General features: G+C 41.5%; 2 protein-coding genes across 3 annotated transcripts in view; one reads left to right on the top strand and one right to left on the bottom strand.

The window, feature by feature from the left end:
* The window catches only part of MCM3AP (minichromosome maintenance complex component 3 associated protein), a 76,859-nt gene extending 62,416 nt beyond the window's left edge, over window positions 1-14,443 (bottom strand). The window contains exons 1-16 of the mRNA XM_073646766.1: window positions 14,344-14,443; window positions 10,791-13,260; window positions 9,975-10,198; window positions 8,960-9,038; window positions 8,604-8,718; window positions 8,334-8,524; window positions 8,052-8,191; window positions 7,695-7,892; window positions 6,857-7,125; window positions 4,986-5,148; window positions 4,733-4,893; window positions 4,420-4,637; window positions 1,278-1,429; window positions 831-931; window positions 464-598; window positions 253-366 (exon numbers count right to left, since the gene is read on the bottom strand). Of these exons, the coding sequence (XP_073502867.1) occupies window positions 253-366; window positions 464-598; window positions 831-931; window positions 1,278-1,429; window positions 4,420-4,637; window positions 4,733-4,893; window positions 4,986-5,148; window positions 6,857-7,125; window positions 7,695-7,892; window positions 8,052-8,191; window positions 8,334-8,524; window positions 8,604-8,718; window positions 8,960-9,038; window positions 9,975-10,198; window positions 10,791-13,224 (4,694 nt within the window). The 5' untranslated portion in view covers window positions 13,225-13,260; window positions 14,344-14,443. The remainder of the gene's footprint in view (window positions 1-252; window positions 367-463; window positions 599-830; window positions 932-1,277; window positions 1,430-4,419; window positions 4,638-4,732; window positions 4,894-4,985; window positions 5,149-6,856; window positions 7,126-7,694; window positions 7,893-8,051; window positions 8,192-8,333; window positions 8,525-8,603; window positions 8,719-8,959; window positions 9,039-9,974; window positions 10,199-10,790; window positions 13,261-14,343) is intronic.
* YBEY (ybeY metalloendoribonuclease) lies at window positions 14,381-23,025 on the top strand. 2 transcript variants are annotated; one of them, XM_073646768.1, is made up of 5 exons: window positions 14,381-14,523; window positions 18,133-18,346; window positions 18,786-18,917; window positions 19,319-19,387; window positions 21,114-23,025. In XM_073646768.1, exons 2-5 carry the CDS (start codon window positions 18,137-18,139, stop codon window positions 21,207-21,209), a joined length of 507 nt encoding a protein of 168 aa, XP_073502869.1. In that variant the 5' UTR covers window positions 14,381-14,523; window positions 18,133-18,136; the 3' UTR covers window positions 21,210-23,025. The 2 variants fall into 2 exon arrangements, with proteins under 2 accessions (XP_073502869.1, XP_073502868.1); XM_073646767.1 differs by lacking the exon at window positions 14,381-14,523 and adding an exon at window positions 14,596-14,964.
* The last annotated feature ends 213 nt before the right edge of the window (window positions 23,026-23,238 follow it).

Raw genomic sequence — 23,238 nt, 5'->3', positions numbered from 1 at the left:
AAAAGATGCATTATTAATAAATTGATACTTTTTATTCCCATGTTTACCTGTGTCCCCCAATGAGGCGATAAAGAAAGATACATTATTAATAAATTGATAAATACTTTTTATTATGTATTTAAACTCGTTTTGGTTTTTTGCTTGGCTAGAATTATGCTTTTTAAGTATTAAATATTAGAGAGCACATTTTGTATCAGGGGCATGTATTAAGGGCATTAGCATGCTGACAAAACAATTCCTGAAAGCACTTACTGGAGCTCTTTTTTGCATATTTTCTGGACATTCTCTCTGACTACGTCATTTATGAGATCAGCACATTGAGACTGGGTCTCCAACGAAAGGAGTCGCTCTCTTTCTTGAATCCTCCTGTTGTAAAATTTGTAAGATCAGATTATGTAATTTCTTAAATTCTCAAATACTGTCAACATGATATAAGGACAATGTGAAAAAAGACACTTCTTACCTGGTTTCCTCTGCCTTCCTTCGTTTTTCCTCTTTCACTCTTTCAATCTCAGCCTTTATTTCTTCTTCTGCAACATTTCTAGAAAAATTCAGTACAAGATCTGCCAGCAGCTGATCGGCAACTATAGACGACTCACTTAAGCAATACAAGAAAAAAAAAAAAAAAGATTTTAATGAGAATGATAATTATTCATATAATTAGAAAAAACCCTGTCCATGAAAATGATTTGAATATATTCATTGTAGTATTATTTGGAATTAAATAGGTCCCATCACTTAATGTCATCAACTAAACAATTGTGCTAATTTTCTTTTGCTTGCAACTGATATATATCCTATTAAGCATTAAAGAGAAAATAAAGTTATACCCAAGTGCAGTTGAGATGTATTCTGTCACACTTTGGATGACAGGAGCGCTCAGTTCTTTCACAGCATCCTCCAAAATATCTTCCAGGACATGAGCCACATCCTGCATAAAACATCAAAAGACAATACTATAAAAAAGTCAGTTTTAAAGTGCCTATACACATTAGCCAAATATGATAAAAAAAAATCATCATTGCTTCCAAAATTCACTGATTGCAAGTGCATGGAGGGTCACACGGATGCAGTGATGTCTGCAATTAGTGGTTATGAGTGAAAAGAAATCTCAGCTTTGGTGTGAACTTGGCCTTAAATATATGTTTGAACCCAGCAGATTTCTTCTGAAAACAGGGCTGCCTAGGAAAGACCACATTTTCTGTCTGATCTGCAATTTTCCAAATGTGAAATTATTTAAACCACCAGTATAGTATGGCATTTATCTTTTTTAGTACCTCGTCATTGAATTTTGGCTTGGGAGGAGACGGTGGTGGTTCAGGAGGCAGGATGGGCAGAAAGACTGCCTGCGCAGGCACAGAACTGGACTCCTTAGCATCAGGCAATGACAGTACAGTAGTACATTTAATTTCTTCAAGAGCAGGTTTTTCTGTTGATATAGAAACAAGTTAAGTAAAAATCTAAATTAAAATGTACAAATCAAGGACAACCTAGATCTAATAATATATAAATAAAGGGTATAGGCCCTTTACTAGGAGGCCATCACTAGGTAGAAATAAGTGCTGGCTCTAGGTTCTAGGTTCTGCCAGGTGGGCTATACCCTCTCCTCATTTTTGAGCCAAAAGCACTAGGAGAGGAAAGGATCAAAATAATCTAGCAACCAGGAACCAACATGACCTGAACTCAGGAAAGAGAACAATTACCATGGGAATTGACAATGGAAAAGAGAAACAAAAATAGGGTGGGATCTGTGTCCTCTAATGTATTTAAAGGGGTTTTCCCATGAATAAAAGTTGATTTTTTATCAATAGATCTTGGAATAATAATATCTTCCACAATTGGATGTGATGAAATAAAATGTTCCTGTGCTGAGATAATCTTATAAATGTGCCCCTGCTGTGTACTGTGTAATGGCTGTGTCTGACTGTGCAGGGTCATTACACAGTACACAGCAGGGGCACATTTATAAGATTATCTCAGCACAGGAACATTTTATTTCATCACATCCAATTGTGGAAGTTATTATTATTCCAAGATGTGTTGATTAAAATTAACTTTTGATCGTGGGAAAACCTCTTTCAGGAAAAAAAGATTTTACATTAAATACAAAAATCAAATTTTCTCATTAATAGCACAGGAGGACATAACACCATGGGACATCCTAGCGCAGTCCCAGAGGGTGGGCAATACCAAAAAACTGACCATGCGGATCACCAAGTGCACGGACTTGCCGCATCTTGACCCAAGGTCATGATGAGAACCTAGAAAGAACTGGGCAAAGATGCAAATTGCGGCCTAGGTGGCAGCCTTGCCAACCAAGGGAATGGAAGCCAGAAACCTGACCACTAGAGATGAGCAAATCAATTTGCGGAACCCTGATGGTTGCCAGGCAGGAACCCTGCAAAACGGCCTCCTATCTGCCAGAATCTCTGACTCCGCTTGATTAGCTGGCCTGTCATGACATCATTGTTGCAGCATGATGTACACATGACGTGACGTCAGAACGCCCAATCAAAGGAGGAGCTGTGGATGTCGTCAGATATGTGGTGATTTGCAGAAATCACATCCAGCAACCACAGAATACTCAACTGGCCACTGGAGATTTTGTTCGATCATATCTACTGACCACTCTTGTCGGATGAGATAAATGCAAAAGGAAGCAGCTCTACTCCTGGCGCTGTAAACGTCCAAAATCACAGTCCAAAACCACTAGAAAAAAGCTAATCTTTGAGAAAGAGATTACGAAAAGAGAGTCAAAACTATGGCGAGCTTCTGTAACGGATAGAATGATACTAGTAGCCATGATAAAACCAGTGGCAGCAGCATACACCCATGGTTTCCTGTGTCCCCCAATAAAGCGATAGAGAAAACCAAACGTTGCAAGGAACACTCCAGAAAATGAAAAGGGGAAGGGACCAAGGAGCTAAGGATAATATACTTATTGAAGTGAATGGAAGAAAGAGCAGTAAACCATCCTGTCCTAATGGAAAATAAGGAAGATAGATCTACTACAGGCGCCTACAACTAACAGAGATCCTGGGAATAGTGGTGATGATCAAAAGGTGATCCTCCTCGAAATCAGTCTGTGAAAAAAACACAGCAGAAGCGCTGGAAATAAAATTTCTAACACAATCAGAATAGGAGGAGATTTAAGAGTTCCAGAATACTCTGGTAGCGTGGCACAAAGCGACCATCCCCTGAGCAAGTCTAGACCTGCTCGCAGGTGGTCTGGATCTCTAAAAGAGGGTGTAAAGGGCAAAAACATGTCCTACAAAAGTAAAGGGGCTGAAGCATTGTCTTTCACAGCTCGCTACAAGATATTGAGAGTGAAACATTTTAAGAAAGTAAAAACCTGGTTTCTTCTACCAAGGGTAGTAAGAATCCTAAGTACAGAGATAAACCTTTACAAACTGAAGTTTATGGGCTTAAAATCTCTAGATTCACAACCAAGCCAAAAAACTTAGAAGGGGTGGAATAGGGGATCCTGAGAAGACAGTTCAGGCAAAAAGGAAGAGGCCAAGGAGCAACAGTGACCAGAAGAACCAGGTCAGAATGCTAGGCTTGGTGAGACTATCACTAAGTACTAAGGATAACTGGAATTAGATATGCATTGGCCAGCTGGAGAACAAATAGAGGAGACAAAACTCTCCGCAAGGGACGACCAGTACGTTCACAGTGAAGATCATGGTGTCCAGAGAACAGGCGGACAGGCTGGGATGGAGCCACGACAAGAAGAGACTCGAGTCAGGAGTCTTCCACCAAAAAGAGAAATGGTGTAAAATCTCCAGATGGGGCCAGTCCCCCTGTAGCTACAGATTCTCAGATGAAAAATATGCAGCCCAGTTGTGAAGTGCGAAGACAATAGACTTAGAGACTTCTTCTTTTGGACAAACACCCGTGGCTACTAACACATAAAAGGAATTCCCAGTGACCTCCATGATGTAACCATAATAAACTACCATAAACTACTGTGGTTTAGTATACGGTGCGTACCAGAGGGAGAGGGCTAGAAAAAAGTCCTCATAGTTCCAGGAGAACGAGAGACTCAGAGTTATGATGTGAGAACAACGTTCCTAAACCCAAGAGACTGGTGTTGGATGTCAGCACCAGCCAATGAAAAAAAGACTAGCCTTGGAGCAAAGTGGGGGCAGAATCAACAATGAAGATCTCTGCAGACTAGGACAAGAAGTGGGTAAAATGCTCCAAAGAGACTATGCTAAAACAGAGCTGCCTAGTGTCCGATGGGAGGATACAGCAGACCTGTCGGAGCCAGCACTTTTTTTTTTCTGCCTTTTGTCAGCCTCCTAGTGGCATGTGCTGCGTCCCCCAATGCTATTAATGAGAAACACCAACTTGTTAACGCTGACTGAGAACCATGACACAAAGTTTTGTTTATTTTTAAGTTCATTTTTTACTTACCTGTTGTTATTCCTGGTTCATAAATGCTAAAACTTCCAGTATATTTATTCTGGCCATCAAAGCTGCAAACAGGCATATGCAAAGAAAACTGTGGGAGTGGGGCTCCATTCACAACCTCCCCTACAGACTTTTGCTGCTTAGAACTGATATAGGAGCTCCTCTTTGGCTGAAAAGGAATCAACGGCTCAACATATGCAGTACGATTCAGCTCTACACAACTTTCAGTAGGGGAAAAAAAAAAAAAAAACACAGTAAGTATAAAGGATAATTAATACAGTATATTCCAGAGATTGCCGCTCTAAGGCACACTTACCCTTCACTAACACTTAAGCCATAGGATATAAGAAAATCTGCAGCTTCCTCCGTATCATGGAAAAAGAGGAGGCGAACCATGTTTTCTAGAGGAAATAAGGTGGGTCTCTGATAACTGATTGTGTACGCTACATTCAAGGCACGCAAAGCATCTCTTCGTACCTGCGAGAGACACACGGGTAAGGCATTAAACTGCACCCAAAAACAAAATGAAAACTCAAAAGCCTTGATCAAATTCAGAATACATCTATTACCTGGGGGAAATAGCAATGTAATATGCAACTGTTAAGGTAAGATGCAGAACGGACAAGCTTGAAGAATTGGACAAAGTTGGTGCTATTTAGTGCAGCGAACACTTGGACGGCATACTTCACTTCTTCTGCGTTACGAACAGACTCCGCAAACTGTTGCACTTCTCTGAAGAAAGAAAGGTAAAACTAGGTAATCATTTATGGAACATGATTTCTAATGAGATTTTGCTTTTACTCCACCACGTGCTATTCTTCTAAAAACCACCACTGTGGCTCCAGCCAGCACTTTCCTACAGGCCACGGCTATGGCTCCTCCATCCAGTACATTGTAATAGGTAACAGATATTGTTCAGTTTTGCACATCCCCCAAATGCCTTAATGACAGTGCCATTGGCAGACCATTCCAACTTCCCCATAAGTGACTGCAGCACAACCTTACAACCTGCCACCCCTTCTATAAACAACATAGACAGCTGTAGCCCCCATGAAAACACCCTCCTCCGCACTATCCTCATAACAGCAGTTCACTGTATAAAGCAGCAGAGGAAAGTTTTTCCTCTTGCATAAATAGGACCTGGACGAAATAGCTCTCACTTCAAATTCCAGCCCGATGGCGAGTTTACAGGCTGGGTGGTAACCCAGACCGCCCATGATGCAGAAGTCTCATGCTTAGTAATATGCATGTGACTTTTTTTTTTTTTTTTTTTTTTTTTAAAGGATTGTCTTGTCCGATACCTATAATCCTTTATAAGCATACATTTAAGTCCTAACCACTTTTGTCATTTGCTTTAGTATAAAATCCCCTACTCTTCTCCCTATCCAGCTAATTCTAATGTTTTTTTTTTTTTCTTGCGACGTTTCATTTGAAGGAAAATGAAGCAGGCCATCATCAGGAGACAGCACTGCCATCAGTTACCACAGCTTCTGTCACTGCCGTTACCTGATGATGTCCTATTTCAGGGGGGGTGTGATGGAGAAGTGACTGCAGTTTCAGTAGCTGCCACCCTTCTGTCCCTGCCGTCTGCATCTTTAGTCACCGCTGCCACAGTCCCTGGTTCTGACACCGGCACCTCTTTCCCTGAAAAGAGACGTCATCTGAGGGCAGTGATAGGAGCAAGGTGAGTGACGGCAGCACTGCCCCACGGCTTCTATCACCTCCCTCAAATGAATCGTCATTATGGGGCAGTGTTGGTGTCACTCACCCTGCTTCTATCACCGCTCCCTGATGAATTGTCATTTTAGGGAAAGAGATGGCGGTGTCAGAAGCAGAAACTGTGAGGGTGTCAACGGAAGATGGTTGGGACAGAATTGTGACCGAAGATGCAGGAGGTGACAAACTGCAATCACTTCTCCATCACCCTCCCTGGAACAGGCCGTCATCAGGAGGCGGCGGAGACAGTAGCTGTAGTAAGTGACCACAGCACTGCCTCCAGATGACGTCCTGTTCACCCCTTAAAGAAACGTCACAGGAAGTAAAGCAAAAAAACTGCATAGGGAGAACGGTAGGGAATTGTATGACAAAGCTAATTAGGTCACATTAGTGGTTAGGACACAAAGATAGATATTTATATAGGACATTATAGGTATCAGACAACCCCTTTAAAGAAGTAAAAGTTCTATCAGAGGAACCCATGATGCCTATTATGGGCATAATTGTGCCCTCTGCTTACATTACTGTCTATTTGATTTGACGTGATGCCAACAGCAATTTTAGTGTGATATCACAGAAAGGTAGAAAAGCTAATTTATAAAAAAAAAAGAGCCCTGGTTTTGTACTGGCAATAATTCTATGGCATCTTTTATTTTCATTGTAAAGTAAAGAAACATACCAAAATAGACTCTTTTCTAACATTAAAAGGGCAATGAGATTTTACCTGAGAATATCTCCCTTGTTGAGGTTGAGCAGAACACTGTATCCCCTAAACTCGGGCTCACAAGGACAGGTCTCGCCACGATTTTGTAGGTCCTGGTACATTTCCTTAAGGCTTTGCAAACACTTAGTCAAATTCTCATTATTTATTTTTGGATCAAATGACGACATTGGTTCCTCACAAAGCTGATATGCACAGTGAATGTGAAAACGCGCGCACTTCTCCATCAAAGACACAGTAAATCTGTCACACAAGTCCTGCTGCGTAATATCCTAAAAAAAAAAGAGAAAAGAATAAGAAAAAACTCTACAAACCTATTATGAAACAGAAGCCATTAGTAACCTTCGCTACCCTACATTTCCGCCCCCAATCCTCCCCTTTTTAGACTAAAGGGGAAAAAAAAAAAAAAAACATCTTTCACTGTTTCCTCAATCTGTCATTCCTTGTACAATATCTCAATCTCTATATACTTTTCTATGTTTTTACTTTCTTAAAGGGGTTGTCCGGACCTAGACTATATTGAGGTACATGGCAACAACTGTGCCTGTAACAATCACGTAGTTTAGACAGGAAATCACCGCTGCAGCTGTGCAGACAGACAGCGGCACGGACCAGTGGAGAGGTGGTGCTAGAGCAGCAAAATGTGTATTTTATGGCATTAACTACATTTGGACCAATCTCTTACAATCCCTGTAATTTGAACCACAAATCATTTCAGTCCAAACATTTTAATACAATATTTCTTCTGGAGACCTAAGAAAAGTTTCAATTCTTTAAATCGAAGAAAAATACTATTCAATATGGACATATCTTTCAGTAGAGCATCTCAGCCAGTTCTCACCTTCCGAATTCCACGTGTTCGGTTCCAAACAAAGTCATACCATTCTCTGTAATTTTCCTCCCCCTGATCCATGATGTTGGTCACCATGTAATCCATAGTCATACACAGCACTGGTAATGGGCGCAATTCGTGTGGCAGGGGCTCATCCTGATCTGCTGAAGACCGGCTGTACTCTTTTATTGCAGCTGCATGGTCCAACTTTGAAAGGAAGGGATCGTGAACGTTATTTTCAAACCAAAATGTAGACAATTCAAAGTAAACTGAACACAAAAAATGCTACAAAAGACAAAGATTTTTGGGGGATATACATGCCATGCTCAAAATATTTGGAGGTAGGAAGGTGATGGATTCAATTACCTTGTCTGTTCCTGGAAGGAACTCATAGAGGCTAAGTTGATTGCGAGTATCCCTCATGTATCGCTCCTTTTCAGGGCACATGTCAGGACAGTTTCCTACAAAAACTTTGGCTTGATCTAATCCAGTTCGTTTAACTCGAGCTATAAACATAGGAGGAAAACTAATTGGAAAATGTATTAAGAGACTTATCCATTTCTTTTTTTGGTTAGTTTTCCACAAATGACAAATTTACTTCTCTATATATCTAAATTATTGCAAAACTTCAACATATTCTTTGAATACCTTGTCTCAATATCTTGTCCCTCTGGTCTAGGAGCCGATACTTCTCCTCTGAGGTCTCCGCTACGGTTCCCACAAGATGCAACAGTGAAGGAGGCAAAGACATTGAGGTGTCAAAAGACGGTGCTGAGCTATCAATATTTTGAACACTAAACTGAAGATTCTTGGGAAATGTGGTCTTTTTAAGAGAAGATCTAAAACAGAGCAAAAAAACTATTTTAGTATTAAAAAGAAAATAACAATTCTAAACTACCATGAGTGTTTTACAATTACCCCTTTAGCCCTCGGAGAAGAGGTTTGCATACAGGCGCGATGGCTGAAATGCCTTTCTGCTCATTTTGTCGGACTTCTCTCTCCGCTATTTGAGCCTCTTTCTTCTTCGCAGGACCTGAAAGATGATAAGTATTACTGGGATTAAGAGTCCATACACACAGGTGTATCATGGCTCTGACAGCACTGGAGCTACAATGGCACCCATACGTATGCCTCCAATGTCATACAATCGTGTCTGCTCAATTGGATGCCATTTTATTTGAGAGAGTCTCCAATGCAAGCATTGCTTCTCTAAGAGAACGTCTTAATAATGGGATTCTGTACTTGTAGCACATAAATGAGACATAATCACTCACTTGTTTTTTTCCTTTGCCAAAAAGCAACAATGTCTTTATGTAGTTTTTTCACTGCTTTCCTTGCTGCTGCCGCAGAGTTCTGTAAAAGCAAAAATAGTATCCTAAGAGTGATTCCTTTTTTTCCCCAAATCAATACCGTAGGAGCATGTTCATACATTTGTTTCACGAGTGTGAAAATTATGGGATTTTCTAGCGGAAACCACTTCAAGAGAAAAAAATGCATTTTCTTATCCTGAAGAGTTTTCGTTACGGTTTTGTTTTTTTGAAGCAACTTGTTACTGTTTATTGTTGCCATTTTCTGTATATGTTTTTTGGGGGGGTTTAGCCATTTTTTTTTTTTTTTTTTTTTAAATAAAAATCTGTTAAGCAATGAATAAGACACTCAGAATTTTTGAAGTGAAAAACAGTAAAAACAAATGCCCATGAATCTTATAACCGTTTTTAAGCCTTCCTGTGTGGATCTAGTAGAAAACACCTGAAAAAATGGTCAGCTCACTTAATTTAACCACTTGGTGTTTTTAGAAATCTGAAGCGGTTAAAAGACGCTCAAAACCCGGAACGTGTGAAAAGCTTGTCGATTTTACATAGAAATGAATAGGAAGATTCTTTGGAGCACTTTTTCAGGCATTTTCCGGAAAGGATCTGCTCAAAACCCGCTTGGGAAAAAAAAAACACTGTGTGAACATGCCCTTATTTATACAGATGTACAAATACATATATTGTACCTGCCTAAAATGACTAAACCATCAGAGTTTGGTTAGTAAATGTACTCATAGGTGACAATCAAATTACAATTCTGCACGAGTATCAGGTATTGCGCACCCGCAATACCAATGAATAAAAAAGGCGTGCAATACCCGTCGATCACACACGCAAGCTGGTAGATATATGCAGATGTGACGTCACCAGCTTCACTAAAATCCCAATACAAAACCACATTACCCTTTTTACCAATGACCCAGCAATCAAAAGTATAAGCACATTATTTAATTTTTTTTTTTTTTTTTTTACTCACATGGTTACTATATTGAATGTGGACCGTTTTTTGCTTTATCCTGCAGTTAATACGCAGAATTTTGCCATACTTCTTAAAGTAATCCTCCATGATGTTTTTCTTGTTCAATTTATTAGGCACATTCTTTAGAAAAATAGTAGTCAGCTCACTGGGGAAGACCGGGAGCGAGTGTTCAGCCCCATCACAACGTTCTCCTTTACTTACTGAAGAGCTTGAGGAAGTAGCTGGAGAAGAAAAGCGACACATTAGAAAACAAGAAAAAGATTTCGATGGGTTTTCGGTTCTAAAAATGTTTTATGTGTATAGGCTTGCGCTTGGGAAAAATAATATGATCAAAGTTAGTAACCCTCTGCAGGTCCAGCCATTCTCCTCTGCCCAGTCTACAGCCGTGACATCACGACTACACCATATGTGACCGCTGCTGCCAATCACAGGGCTCAGAGGTGATGCTGATGAAAACGTATAAAGCTGCCAAAACCAGTGATTGGCTATAGCCATCATAGTCGCTGTAGTCATGACATCACCACTGCAAGGCCTATGGACATGATAAAAAATGTTAAAAAAAAAATCCATATATATATATATATATATATATATATATATATATATATATATATATATATATATATATATATATATATATATATATATATATATATATATATATATATATATATATATATATATATATATATATATATATATATATATAGTCTCAGAGAATAAGCAGCCTTATCAGCTTTTTTTTTTTTAAGAAAATATTGCTTTATGGACATTATAGAACAGAAAATAAATTTTGGAGAAAAATGCCCTCACCTTGAAGTTCAGGCAGCTCTCCTTCTTCCAGCAAGGGTCGAATTCTTCCCGATATCAATTCACTAGGTACAGATGAAGAATGGTCTCTGGGAGATCCTTGTTGGTTTGGCCCCAGAAATGAAACCATTCTGGAAGATGTTGCATGACCTGTACCGGCCATTTGGGACTTATTAGAATTTACTTGACTTGATAAACTGGCCGAGATAGTTTTAACAGATTCATTTTGATTGGGACCTAAAAGAGGTCTGATAATTGGTTGATTTTTTGATGGAGAATCGGCACCTGTCACTTTGGGCTGTGGAGAAACGTTATCACCTTTTTTAATTTCTCTTCCACGCTCCGTTTTCATTTGACTTTTTACAACATCAAACAAACTCCTAACATAGATGTTAGCTCCTCCTTTTAAATCCCGGTTCAACCGACCAGACCTCTTAATGGGTAGATGTTCGCTATGGGGATCTGAAGAAGCTTCACCTGAGATGGCAGCATCATTTCTACGTGGTGAACGATCATGCTCCTCTTTTCTTTTTAGTCCTTTTTGTCCCTCTTCTCTTCTTGGCTCTTCAGAAAAACTAGTGAAACTACTATTCGCACTTGCAAATGAAGGTCTGGGTGTTCCTGCTTCACCTTTGCTTTTCTTATCGGAAGACATAGAGAAGAAGTTGAGGTTCCCAGATGTAGAGGATGACGTAGGAGCTCCAAAGAGGGGTTGATCTTTTGACTCGTTTTTACTTAACATGCTAAAAGAAGGTGCGGAAGTTTCATCTGATTTATTTGCTCCCGTTAGGATCGGCTTGAAAGTTGTATGAGCGGGAGGTTTGAAACTGTGCTCAGAATTGGATGCCACCTGTGTAAAAGTGGAGTCCACGGCAGTAGAACTGGTCGGTGTGGTGGCACCAAACACACTTCCAGTCTGACCTGAGGAAATATTTGATGGCTGACCAAAAACTGACATTTTCTCTGTTGCTGCCGCCTTGCTAACTTGTGTTGATTGTGCGATTCCAAATGCAGAAGATGGTTGCGCAGGTTGTGCACTGACAGAACCAGATTCCTGCTTACTAAATGAAGGCTGGAAGCCAGGTGACTGACCAAAAATATTACTTTGCCCACTGTTTACCTGTCCAAATGCAGAAATCTGGCTATTACCATTTGGCCCAGATTGGGTGGAACTTGTCTGATTAAAACTTTGCCCAGTCACATTCTGCGCAAACATAGCTGTCTGGTTTGAGGGTGTCTGGCCAAACAAAAATCTACTGCTTGGGGATTGTTGTCCAAATTGTGGACCCTGATTTGAGCCATCTTCAGACTGTCTGGATGCTGGAGATGACTCAGATGTTGCCTGGGCAAATATCGAAGTATTGCTTCCAAAGGGGGAAGCTGACTGGCTAGTTGTAGGCTGTGTAAAAAAAGATGCAGATTGGTTAGTAGTCGCCTGGGAAAAGAGGGATGTTGATTGGCTAGATGGTACTTGAGCAAAAGGAGATGCATTTTTACTGGGAGTAGTTTGTCCAAATATAGAGGATTGATTGGTACTACTTTGTCCGAATGTTGGAGCAGTTTGCCCAGTAGAAGTCTGTCCAAATGCAGGTACTGATTGGGCATTGGTTGTATGTCCAAAGAGGGAAGAGGATTGTCCGGTAGTTGCCAGCCCAAAGGCAGAACCAGTTTGTCCCAAAGGTTGTTGTGCAAAAGTAGTAGCAGACTGATTATTAGCAGCCTGCCCAAAGGAAAAGCCAGACTGTCCTGATGTAGCCTGTCCAAAGGCTGGAGCAGAAGAAACCTGCCCAAATGCAGGAGCAGATGGAGCAGATGTGGCCTGTCCAAACACGGGTGTAGACTGACTAGAAGTGCTCTGTCCAAATACTGGGGTAAACTGTGCAGAAGAGCCCTGTCCAAAAGCAGGTGCTGACTGACCAGTGGACTGCCCAAATGAAAGAACAGACTGCCCTGAATTAGACTGTCCAAACAGCGGAGCAGTCTGTCCAGATGTGGCTAGTCCAAACACTGAAGTATTAGCTGCTTGTCCAAAGGTAGGAGCTGACTGCCCAGAGGTGGCCTGCCCAAATATAGAATTAGACTGGCCAGAAGGAGCCTGACCAAACAGTGGCCCTGAAGAAGAGCCCTGTCCAAATGTAGGAGCCAACAGTCCACCACTTGTCTGGCCGAATGCTGGAGCGGTTTGAGCAGAATTAGTCTGTCCAAACACAGAAGACTGGCTTAAAGTGTTCTGCCCAAAAACAGTGGAAGATTGGCTGTTACCCTGCTGTCCAAACATAGGGGCCGACTGGCCACTAGACTGTTGTCCAAACGCAGGGGCAGGCTGTACAGTTGCATTTTGGCCAAATAATGTCGTCTGGCCAAACATAACTGCATTCTGACTTTGTGAATTGGCGCTTGAGGTTTGCTGTCCACCGAAAAAATTATTATTGTTCATCCTTTGGTGGCGTCACAAAATCTGTGCCTTCACAACCTATGAAACACATAGAAATGTAAGATTAAAATCACAAAAAAAATAAGATTTTAGCTCTACAATACTGTACACTGACAGATCTCAATTCAACTACATTAAAGGGACCTTATTACCTACTAAATCCCTATTTATAGCTGCAAAAATAGCGGTAACCTTCAGGTAAATCACATTTAAATAAGGTCTGCCAGGCTTACTGGAAGTTAGGGAGTGACGAACTTCAAGTGGTTTGTAGCTAAAAATTCATGTATTTAAGTAAAATTAAAATAAATTGGCCTCAAACATATACAATCTTTAATTCTTGGACAAACGCTTTAAAGGGAATCAGTCACCAAAGTTTTACCACTTAACCTGAGAACAGCATAAAATAACGAAAAAGACTGATTCCAGTGATGTGTCACTTACTGGTCTGCCTAAAGTAGCTTTGTTAAAATCATGGGTTTATCAGCAGGAGATTACCACTAGAGGACTAGTAAACCTGCTGCCAGGTAGTCCTCCATATTAATCAAGCTCTATGTGTACATTGTGCATAAGAAAGCTGCAAATCAGTGGTGTGGGCGGGGTTATACAGAGCTCAGCATTCAGAGAACTGCTAAATAAGCAACAGATAAAACAGTGATTTTATCAAAACTACAAACAGCCCAGTAAGTGACACATCCCTGGACTCAAGGTCTCTGCCCCTACATCATGCAGCTCTCAGGTGGGGGAGCAGAAACCAGCTGACAGATTCCCTTTAACTAGTTCCCTCCTACTTTGGTACAAAAAGTGAGATATGTAAATAGCGGAGAATAAAGACCCTGCTGCTCCTGAAGCGGCTGCCATATAGATCTCCATAACAACAACGTCCCAACGCTGGAAGAGACATCCAACCACCCAGAGCTCCATATAACAGACATTTATAAAGTAACACAGAAGAGAATCGCTGACAAGTCATTTGACCAGAGGAACTACAAGCTTCAGCATTCCCCGTCACATATAAAGACGTGTGGTGTTACAAGTGTGTGACCATGAGCCAGAGGTGAGCGAAGACCCGACACAGGAGACCTACAGGCCGGCGGAGCCCGGACAGCACAAGACGCCACTCACATTCACTGCAGTACGAGCGGGCGAGCCTCCTCCAGGAGAAAAAAACACACCGACCTAAAACCATCAACTTCCGGTGTAAACTGTCTTACTTCCGGTGTGTGCATCCTCGGTTCATCAGAAATAACGTTCCCCCCTTGTCCAACATTGAAAGTTCCGCTTTCGCGGTGCAGAGTCCAGGCGGTAAGTGATTGGACGCAGAGCGCTCGGCTCTCATCACGTGATATTAGCTCCATGAAGTCCACTGCTGGCAGCACTGGGCTGTGCCACCCCCCACCACTATGGCCGAGGCTGTGCCACCCCCGCTCCGCTTTGGCTGAGGCTGCGCCATGCAGCAGTAGTGGCTCATGCTGAGGAGGGTAAATGAGGGCCATGCGCAGCCTGCCAAGTTTGACTTCACATCACATATTAGTAACAATGGGGATAACTTGCTGATCGCTCGGGGTGCGGCTGTTGAGACCCCCAAATGATCATGATAACTGGGCTCTGCTGCACAGCAGTCTTGAGTGCTGCAGAGGTACATATTGCCAACCTTCACGCTGTGCCTGGTCTACGGGGGGCATATCTAAAGAAGAATATAATGTATGCATGGCATGCCTTAAAAGAGCTGAAGCCAGTAATGAGGTGAGGCTTGCAAGGGAGACCAAAATCAATAAAAAAGGATTTGTGGGGTATTTCAAAAGCAAAAGAAAAGTCATAGATGCTATAGGATTTTTACAGGATGAAAAGGGTGAAGTGGTCAAAAATGATGTTGAGAAGACCGAACTTTAAAATTACTATTTTGCATCTATGTTCTCTAAGAAAGCGAATGTAACATCAACTGATCTTCACAGTGCTATCGAAGGAATAAATAAGTAAATGAATAAGATGATACACGTGGAAGACGCGCTTCCGCCAGAATAAGTAAATGAAGATGGGTGCAAATAACTTTATCAAAAGGCTATATTACTACGCGTTTCTCGGACGTCCCATCCGCTTCATCAGGTTCATAGCTACTGTTCACTATACAAAGGATGTCCATATATATATATATATATATATATATATAAATAAGCACGTGTTCAAAAAAGACCGCCAAGGACTCCCTTGGCGCCAAATGAATAACGGTTCTCACATAGAAAAAATCCCCAGGGTCAAACAATCATTGAGAGGCAGTAAGATATATTACAAACTGTTGTTATCATAATGCGTGAACATTGTAGACATAATGCATGAACATTATAGGAGAGCGCTGTGATAAAATTAATAAATAAAACTAAACCTAAAATACAAGTTTTTTCTTTTGATGTAATGAAAATTGTAGTGTCATATTCCAAAAAGTATCCCATCCGTGTTTCTCAAAGGGAGACAGAGGGGGAAGGGGATGCGAACTTGTATACAGCTAAGTAGTGACAGGATTGGAATGCTCAGATAGCTTATAGCAGGAATGCGGCTTTGAAACCACTACACTATAATCTCCTGTGTTCCTCAAAGCAGACAGAAGGGGAAAGTGGATACAAACCTGTATGTAGCTAAGTAGCGGCAGGGCTGGGATGTTCAGATCGCTTGTAGCAGCAATGCGGCTTTTAAACACTATGCTACACCCTGCAGGCTATGAGACCAGAAGTTAGGCTGGGTGAAGCAAAACCAAGGAATCTACCCAGAGGATCAACGATTATAACAATATAAGGTGGGAAAATGTAGAGATAAATTATAACAATACATTAAGGGGAAAATAAATAATAATATATTCATATAATGATAATATAGATGGAGGGAGAGTGAAAATTAAATCATTACCGATAATACTTTGAACAGCTGTTGGTCTTAAAATAACAAGGTGAGGTAAACGATCCTTTAGTGAGAAAAGATGGTAGGAATGATCAACCTCAAATACGATCGACTAATAAATTGTGACAACATTATTATAAGAATACTTCCTTAATTTCAGTCAGTCCATGTGGTTTAAGTGTGTTCAATTTATAAATCCAATAAATCTCCTTGCGGTTCAGTCTTTGCACCCTATTATTATAGGAATACTTTGTGACAACAAAATAATCCACACTATCTATAAACAAAGAGATGGTGAGGGAACATTTAGCTAATTTACATGAATTTAAATATCCTGGTCCAGATTAATTACATCCTAGGGTACTGAAAGAGATAACAGAGGAAATTGCAGAACCATTAACCAGAATATTTGAAAAATCCTGGTGAACAGGAGAAGTCCCAGAAGATTGGAGAAGGGCAAATGTTGTCCCTTATATTCAAAAAAGAAAAGAATATGGAGCCAGGAAATTAAAGGCCTGTGCGCCTTACTTCTATACCAGGAAAGATCTTTGAACAAATTATTAAACAGCATGTATGTTAGTACTTGGATAAGAATATGGTAATTACCAGAGCCAGCATGGGTTTGTAGCAAACAAGTCATGCAAGACTAATCAGATTTCCTTCTATGATGGAATCACTGACTGGGTGTATCAGGGAAATGCGGTAGATATAGTATATCTTGAGTTCAGCAAAGCATTTGGTAAAGTATCTCATACTATCCTTATTGAAAAATGACCAAGTATGGGATTGACAAGGCTACGGTTAGGTGGATTCATAACTGGCTCAGTGATCAAACTCAGAGTGGTAATAAATGGTTGCACATACAATTGGAAGAGCGTTTCAAGTGGGTACCACAAGGCTCTGTCCTGACCCCAGTGTTGTTCAACATTTTTATAAATGATCTAGCTAAGGGAACTGAAGATAAACTAATCAAATTTACAGACAATGCTAAGCTAGGAGGTATAACTAACACTAGAGAAGACAGAAAAAAGATTCAGAAGGATCTAGATAAGCTTGAACAATGGGAAGTGACTTAATAGAATGGTATTTAACAGAGAGAAATGCAAGACTCTACATCTAGGCAAGAAAAATGAAAATTACATCTACAGAACAGGAGGAATAGAACTAAGCAACAGCACGTGTGAAAAAGACTTGGGTATACTAATAGATCACAGACTGCACATGAGTCAACAGTGTGATGCAGCAGCAAAAAAGGCAAACACAGTTCTGGGATATATTAAGAGAAGCATAAAGTCTAGATCACATGAAGTAATTATTCCCCTCTACTCCTCCTTGGTCAGACCTCATCTGGAATACTGTGTCGAAAATACATCGAAAAACTAAAGCAAGTTCAGAGAAGAGCTACCAGGATAGTGAGCAGACTGCAAACTATGTCCTATGAGGAACGGTTAAAGGATCTGGGAATGTTTAGCTTGCAAAAAAGAAGGCTAAGAGGAGACTTAATAGCGGTCTATAAATATCTGAAGGGATGTCACAGTGTAGAAGGATCATCCTTATTGTCATTTGCACATGGAAACACGAGAAGCAATGGAATGAAACTGAATGGGAGAAGATACAGATTAGATATTAGAAAAAAGTTTTTGACAGTGAGGGTGATCAATGAGTGGAACAGGCGGCCACGAGAGGTGAGTTCTCCTTCAATGGAAGTCCTCAAACAGAGGCTGGACAGACATCTGTCTGATATGGTTTAGTGAATCCTGCATTGAGCAGGGGGTTGAACACGATGACCCTGGAGGTCCCTTCCAACCATAACATTCTATGGCCTTCTGGTCAGACTGCCAGTGATCAGTGGTTTATCTGACAGGGGATAACTTCTGGGAGTGATTCTGGGAATTACTCTTAGGGCATGCCAGTATTTGGTCAGTATTTGTAAGCCAAAGTTCCCTTCTAACATGTAGACATCGTCCAAATCGGACGACCCCCGGCCTTCACGCCAAGTCTCTGTATTATTTGTCCCAACAGGGTGATGTCTCTTCTCATACGGAACCTGCAGCATGTGATCCCTCTTCGCAGAGCCCATTTACGCAAGAATCTAGAAATTGCCAGAAGCTGTCTGGGTGTGAAGAGGTTTGATGTTGGGGTAATATGTATAAATGATACAAAGATTCGACAACTGAACAAACGTTACAGACGAAAAGACAAAGCTACAGACGTGTTGTCATTTCCATTTCATGAGGTACACAAATGGCAATGATGGTTGTCTTGAAAGGAGCCTGTCACCGGGTAAAAAGGGACCACTTTTTGCTCTGACTTTATTTCCGCTGCACATCTAAGTACTCTGTTTTTTGCTTTTTTTTTTAAAATCCGCCATACAGTTTCAGAGATGTGGACCTTTTTATTCAGTACTAATTTTTGTAGTCTTTACAAGAGGGTGTGGCTCACAGGGTAATAATGCAGAGCATTCTAAAGACATGCCCCCGAGGATCCTGACCTTGTGAGCCACACCATCAAAATGACCATTAGCTAAAAAGGCCCATATATCTGGAACCATATGGCGGATTAAAAAAAAACTAAATACAAGCCACTTTTAACCTGGTGATGGCTCCTCTTTAAGTAATTCCAATATAATATGTGTTCGCTGCATCTGAGAGCATGAACTCCTTATATACTTCCAGAATTTGTGTCCCGGATTATTGCCTGATCCACCATTCCCGGATGAATACAATTTAGGAGACATTTACCTTGGAGTAGAGTTTATGTATCACCAGTGTGAAGAAAAGAAGGAGGATTTTAACAATGTCTTGACTGTAAGTTAGTTATAGAGAATGCAAATCTTATGGTGTTAACGTGCTATCAACAACAATTCTCTGGAGCTCAAAGGTTGGTTGTTGTGAAGTACGACATAGAAAAAGGATCTGAGCTGAGTTGGATAAGAGCTTGTAGAAAATTTGTTAAAAAGTAAAAAAAAAATGAGGATTTCTTACTTGTTCTAATTATTCTTCAAGAATGTGTTGAGTTGTGTCCTCACTCAGAGTAGCGATCTACAATCGCTAGTATCTGCTCCACAAGTACGTGTAATAAGTGAATCTGTCCTATACCTGGTTGGTCACATATAGAGGTTACATTTTATGGTCTTGTTCCGTCCAGTGAATATTTATAAAGTATTTCTACTGCCGGAAGACTAAAATATAAATTACTTTTCCCCCAGGTGACGGCAGTACACGGCTTATGTCACCTGCTTGGTTATACTCATCATAGTCCAGACGACTGGAGAAAGGTTAGTTTTGTTTTTTTTTTAAATTAAGATTGTGCTGATATTACACAGCTTTTCGCTTTACATGAGTATATAGTCATGGCTTACATTTGCAGTATTATTTTTTTTATAGGGAATCTGCCACAAGAAGCATGAATTCGACCCTTACTTTCAGACACTCGGATGTTTCAGAGAGAACATAGTTTGAAAGGCCTTCTAGTGATTGTAGAAAGAGAAATGACTCATCTGGTGCAGTCCCCGGCCGGCTTCCCTTTGCAGCGCTCCAGTTGATTGACAGGTCTGTTCTATGTATGTACATTGGGAGAGACCTGTTAATCAACAAGAGCTGCACGGGGAGAAGCCGGCCAGGAACTGCACCTGACGAGCTAGGTTTCTCCCTATAGTCACCGGACAGCTTTAAAACAATGTTTTCCCTAAAATACCGCAGCAGTTCACAGTAAAAGATAACCTGATTGCAATTGTGCAGCCAGCATCTGATTCATGCTGCTCTTTGTTCAAGCAGCATGAATATAGTGACGGTTACTTTTAAAGGAAAACCACTGGTTTGAGCCCTTTTACAGATCTCCAGTGCTTCCAGACAAAGGGGGTTGTGTCATGTTCATTCTTCTGGAGCTCACTGCTTTCCTGGCTTCCAGCTTGATGGGGGCAGTGCACTACTGCTTGATTGACAGTACAGACTAGTGACATAGTCCTGCCTCTGGCCCAAACTGTGTGCTCCGATGCTACAAGCAGAAGCAGCTCTGCCTCCACAGCATTTGAGGAGCGCAGTTACTCTGAAGTTGGTTGGATCAGGAGCTGTTAGAGGTTGTAAGTAGTGTTGAGCGAGCGTGCTCGTTTAACCCTTTAATCGAGCACGCTCGGGTGCTCGCCGAGTATTTTCGGTGTGCTCAGCATCTATGTTTGAGTTACCGTGGCTGCATGTGTCACGGCTGTTAGACAGTTGTGACACATGCAGGGATTGCCTGTTTGTTAGGCAATCCCTGCATGTGTCCCAGCTATCGAACAGCCGTGACACATGTAGCCGTGGTCAGTAAACCAGACAACAAGCAGTAAACAAAAAATGAAAAATCCTCTCCGCTCTTATGAAAGCGAAGTGCAATGTTGCTTGTTTTTACAATTTTACCCATTAATAAAGAGAGTGATCCTTTAAACAGGTTGTCACGTTTGCTAATGGTCAAAATTGCAAAATTGCCACCTTAGTGGCTGGTTTCGTAGACAAGATTAAAGATTCTGTTATACAACTTGGAAGCACCGCTCTGAAGTTGGTAGGATTGCTGCATCCGGTCGGCTTCTGTGTCCCCTGCCCTTCCATGCTACAGAGGCAGACCTGCCTCTACTAACAACACGGAAGAGAGCACAGTTCAGACCAGTGGTGTGACCATGCCAGGGGTGTGTTTAATTTCCCAGAGGAGCATGCATGGCTTATAAGTCTCCTCACTCTGATATGCCAGGCTTTGCTTGTCACTCTCCACAAGGAGCATTGTTACCCCTTAGACACCTGCCGCTGCTCCACAAATATGTGGCATTTATAATTCTGCTTTTATTTTGGAACTGTTGAAGAAAGGTCTTCTGGCCTCTGGGGATACCTGTAGTGTCTGTGCTCCCTATATTAGGTTTTTTTTTTATAAAGGATCACTAATATAAAAGTTGACCCAAGGTTTTAGATATTTAGGATTAATCTACATTAATAAATGCTAATTGTTTTCATATCATTTGTTCACTTTAACAGATGTTTGAGAAGGAAAGTGAAGTTCTAATGGCGATAAACCGAGCTTCTGGATCTGCACTTACGCCACTGACTTCAGAGCATTATGACCAAGAATAATGCACTGCTCAAAAAAATAAAGGGAACACTCAAATAACACATCCTAGATCTGAATGAATGAAATATTCTCATTGAATACTTTGTTCTGTACAAAGTTGAATGTGCTGACAACAAAATCACACAAAAATCATCAATGGAAATCAAATTTATTAACCAATGGAGGCCTGGATTTGGAGTCACCCCCAAAATTAAAGTGGAAAAACACACTACAGGCTGATCCAACTTTGATGTAAAGTCCTTAAAACAAGTCAAAATGAGGCTCAGTATTGTGTGTGGCCTCCACGTGCCTGTATGACCTCCCTACAACGCCTGGGCATGCTCCTAATGAGGTTGCGGATGGTCTCCTGTGGGATCTCCTCCCAGACCTGGACTAAAGCATCCACCAACTCCTGGACAGTCTGTGGTGCAACGTGACGTTGGTGGATGGAGCGAGACATGATGTCCCAGATGTGCTCATTCGGATTCAGGTCTGGGGAACGGGTGGGCCAGTCCATAGCTTCAATGCCTTCATCTTGCAGGAACTGCTGACACACTCCAGCCACATGAGGTCTGGCATTGCCCTAAATTAGGAGGAACCCAGGGCCAACCGCACCAGCATATGGTCTCACAAGGGGTCTGAGGATCTCATCTCTGTACCTAATGGCAGTCAGGCTACCTCTGGCGAGCACATGGAGGGCTGTGCGGCCCTCCAAAGAAATGCCACCCCACATCATTACTGACCCACTGCAAAACCGGTCATGCTGAAGGATGTTGCAGACCTCAGATCACTCTCCACAGCATCTCCAGACTCTGTCACGTCTGTCACATGTGCTCAGTGTGAACCTGCTTTCATCTGTGAAGAGCACAGGGCGCCAGTGGCGACTTTGCCAATCCTGGTGTTCTGTGGCAAATGCCAAGCGTCCTGCACGGTGTTGGGCTGTGAGCACAACCCCCATCTGTGGACGTCGGGCCCTCATACCACCCTCATGGAGTCGGTTTCTAACCATTTGTGCAGACACATGCACATTTGTGGCCTGCTGGAGGTCATTTTGCAGGGCTCTGGCAGTGCTCCTCCAGTTCCTCCTTGCACAAAGGCGGAGGTAGTGGTCCTGCTGCTGGATGGTTGCCATCCTACGGCCCCCTCCACGTCTCCTGGTGTACTGGCCTGTCTCCTGGTAGCGCCTCCAGCCTCTGGACACTACACTGACAGACACAGCAAACCTTCTTGCCACAGCTCGCATTGATGTGCCATCCTGGATGAGCTGCACTACCTGAGCAACTTCTGTGGGTTGTAGAGTCTGTCTCATGCTACCACGAGTGTGAAAGCACAACCAACATTCAAAAGTGACCAAAACATCAGCCAGAAAGCATTGGTACTGAGATGTGGTCTGTGGTCCCCACCTGCAGAACCACTCCTTTATTGAGGGTGTCTTGATAATTGCCAATAATTTCCATCTATTGTCTATTCCATTTGCACAACAGCATGTGAAATTGATTGTCAATCAGTGTTGCTTCCTAAGTGGACAGTTTGATTTACTATGAGTTATATTCTGTTGTTTAAGTGTTCCCTTTATTTTTTTGAGCAGTGTATATCACTTCCATGTCATGAGGTGCAGGGATGGCAAAGAAAGCTGCGCTTGAATATATACAATTACTTGTTTGCATGTTCTCCCCGTGCTTGCATGGATTTTCTTCGGTTTCCTCCCACACTCCAAAGACATATTGATAGGAAATCTAGATTGTGAGCCCCATTGGGGACAGCAATGATCATGTCTGTAAAGTGCTGTGGAATTAATGGCACTGTGTAACTAAGCTAAAAAAAAAAAATCAATTATAGGACATGACGGTATGAGCTAACTCTATGATTCTGTGCTTGTATACCTACAGAATTTGCGTCCCAGATAATTGCCTAATTCACCATTACTAGTTGAATGCAGTATTGGAATCATTAGTCTTGGGATGAGTTCCTTTAATAACAGTACCAAGGAGGATTTTGATAATGTCCTGACTGTAAGTTATCTTTTTTGCAAGTCTTAAGCCCCCGTCTCAC

The sequence above is a fragment of the Phyllobates terribilis genome, unplaced genomic scaffold, assembly GCF_046119375.1.
Source record: "Phyllobates terribilis strain yellow unplaced genomic scaffold, ASM4611937v1 Scaffold_9__5_contigs__length_417890890, whole genome shotgun sequence".
Classification (NCBI taxonomy): Eukaryota; Metazoa; Chordata; class Amphibia; order Anura; family Dendrobatidae; genus Phyllobates; species Phyllobates terribilis.
The sequence above is the reverse complement of the archived record's forward strand: the minus strand, read 5'-3'. Positions and strand labels throughout refer to the sequence as shown.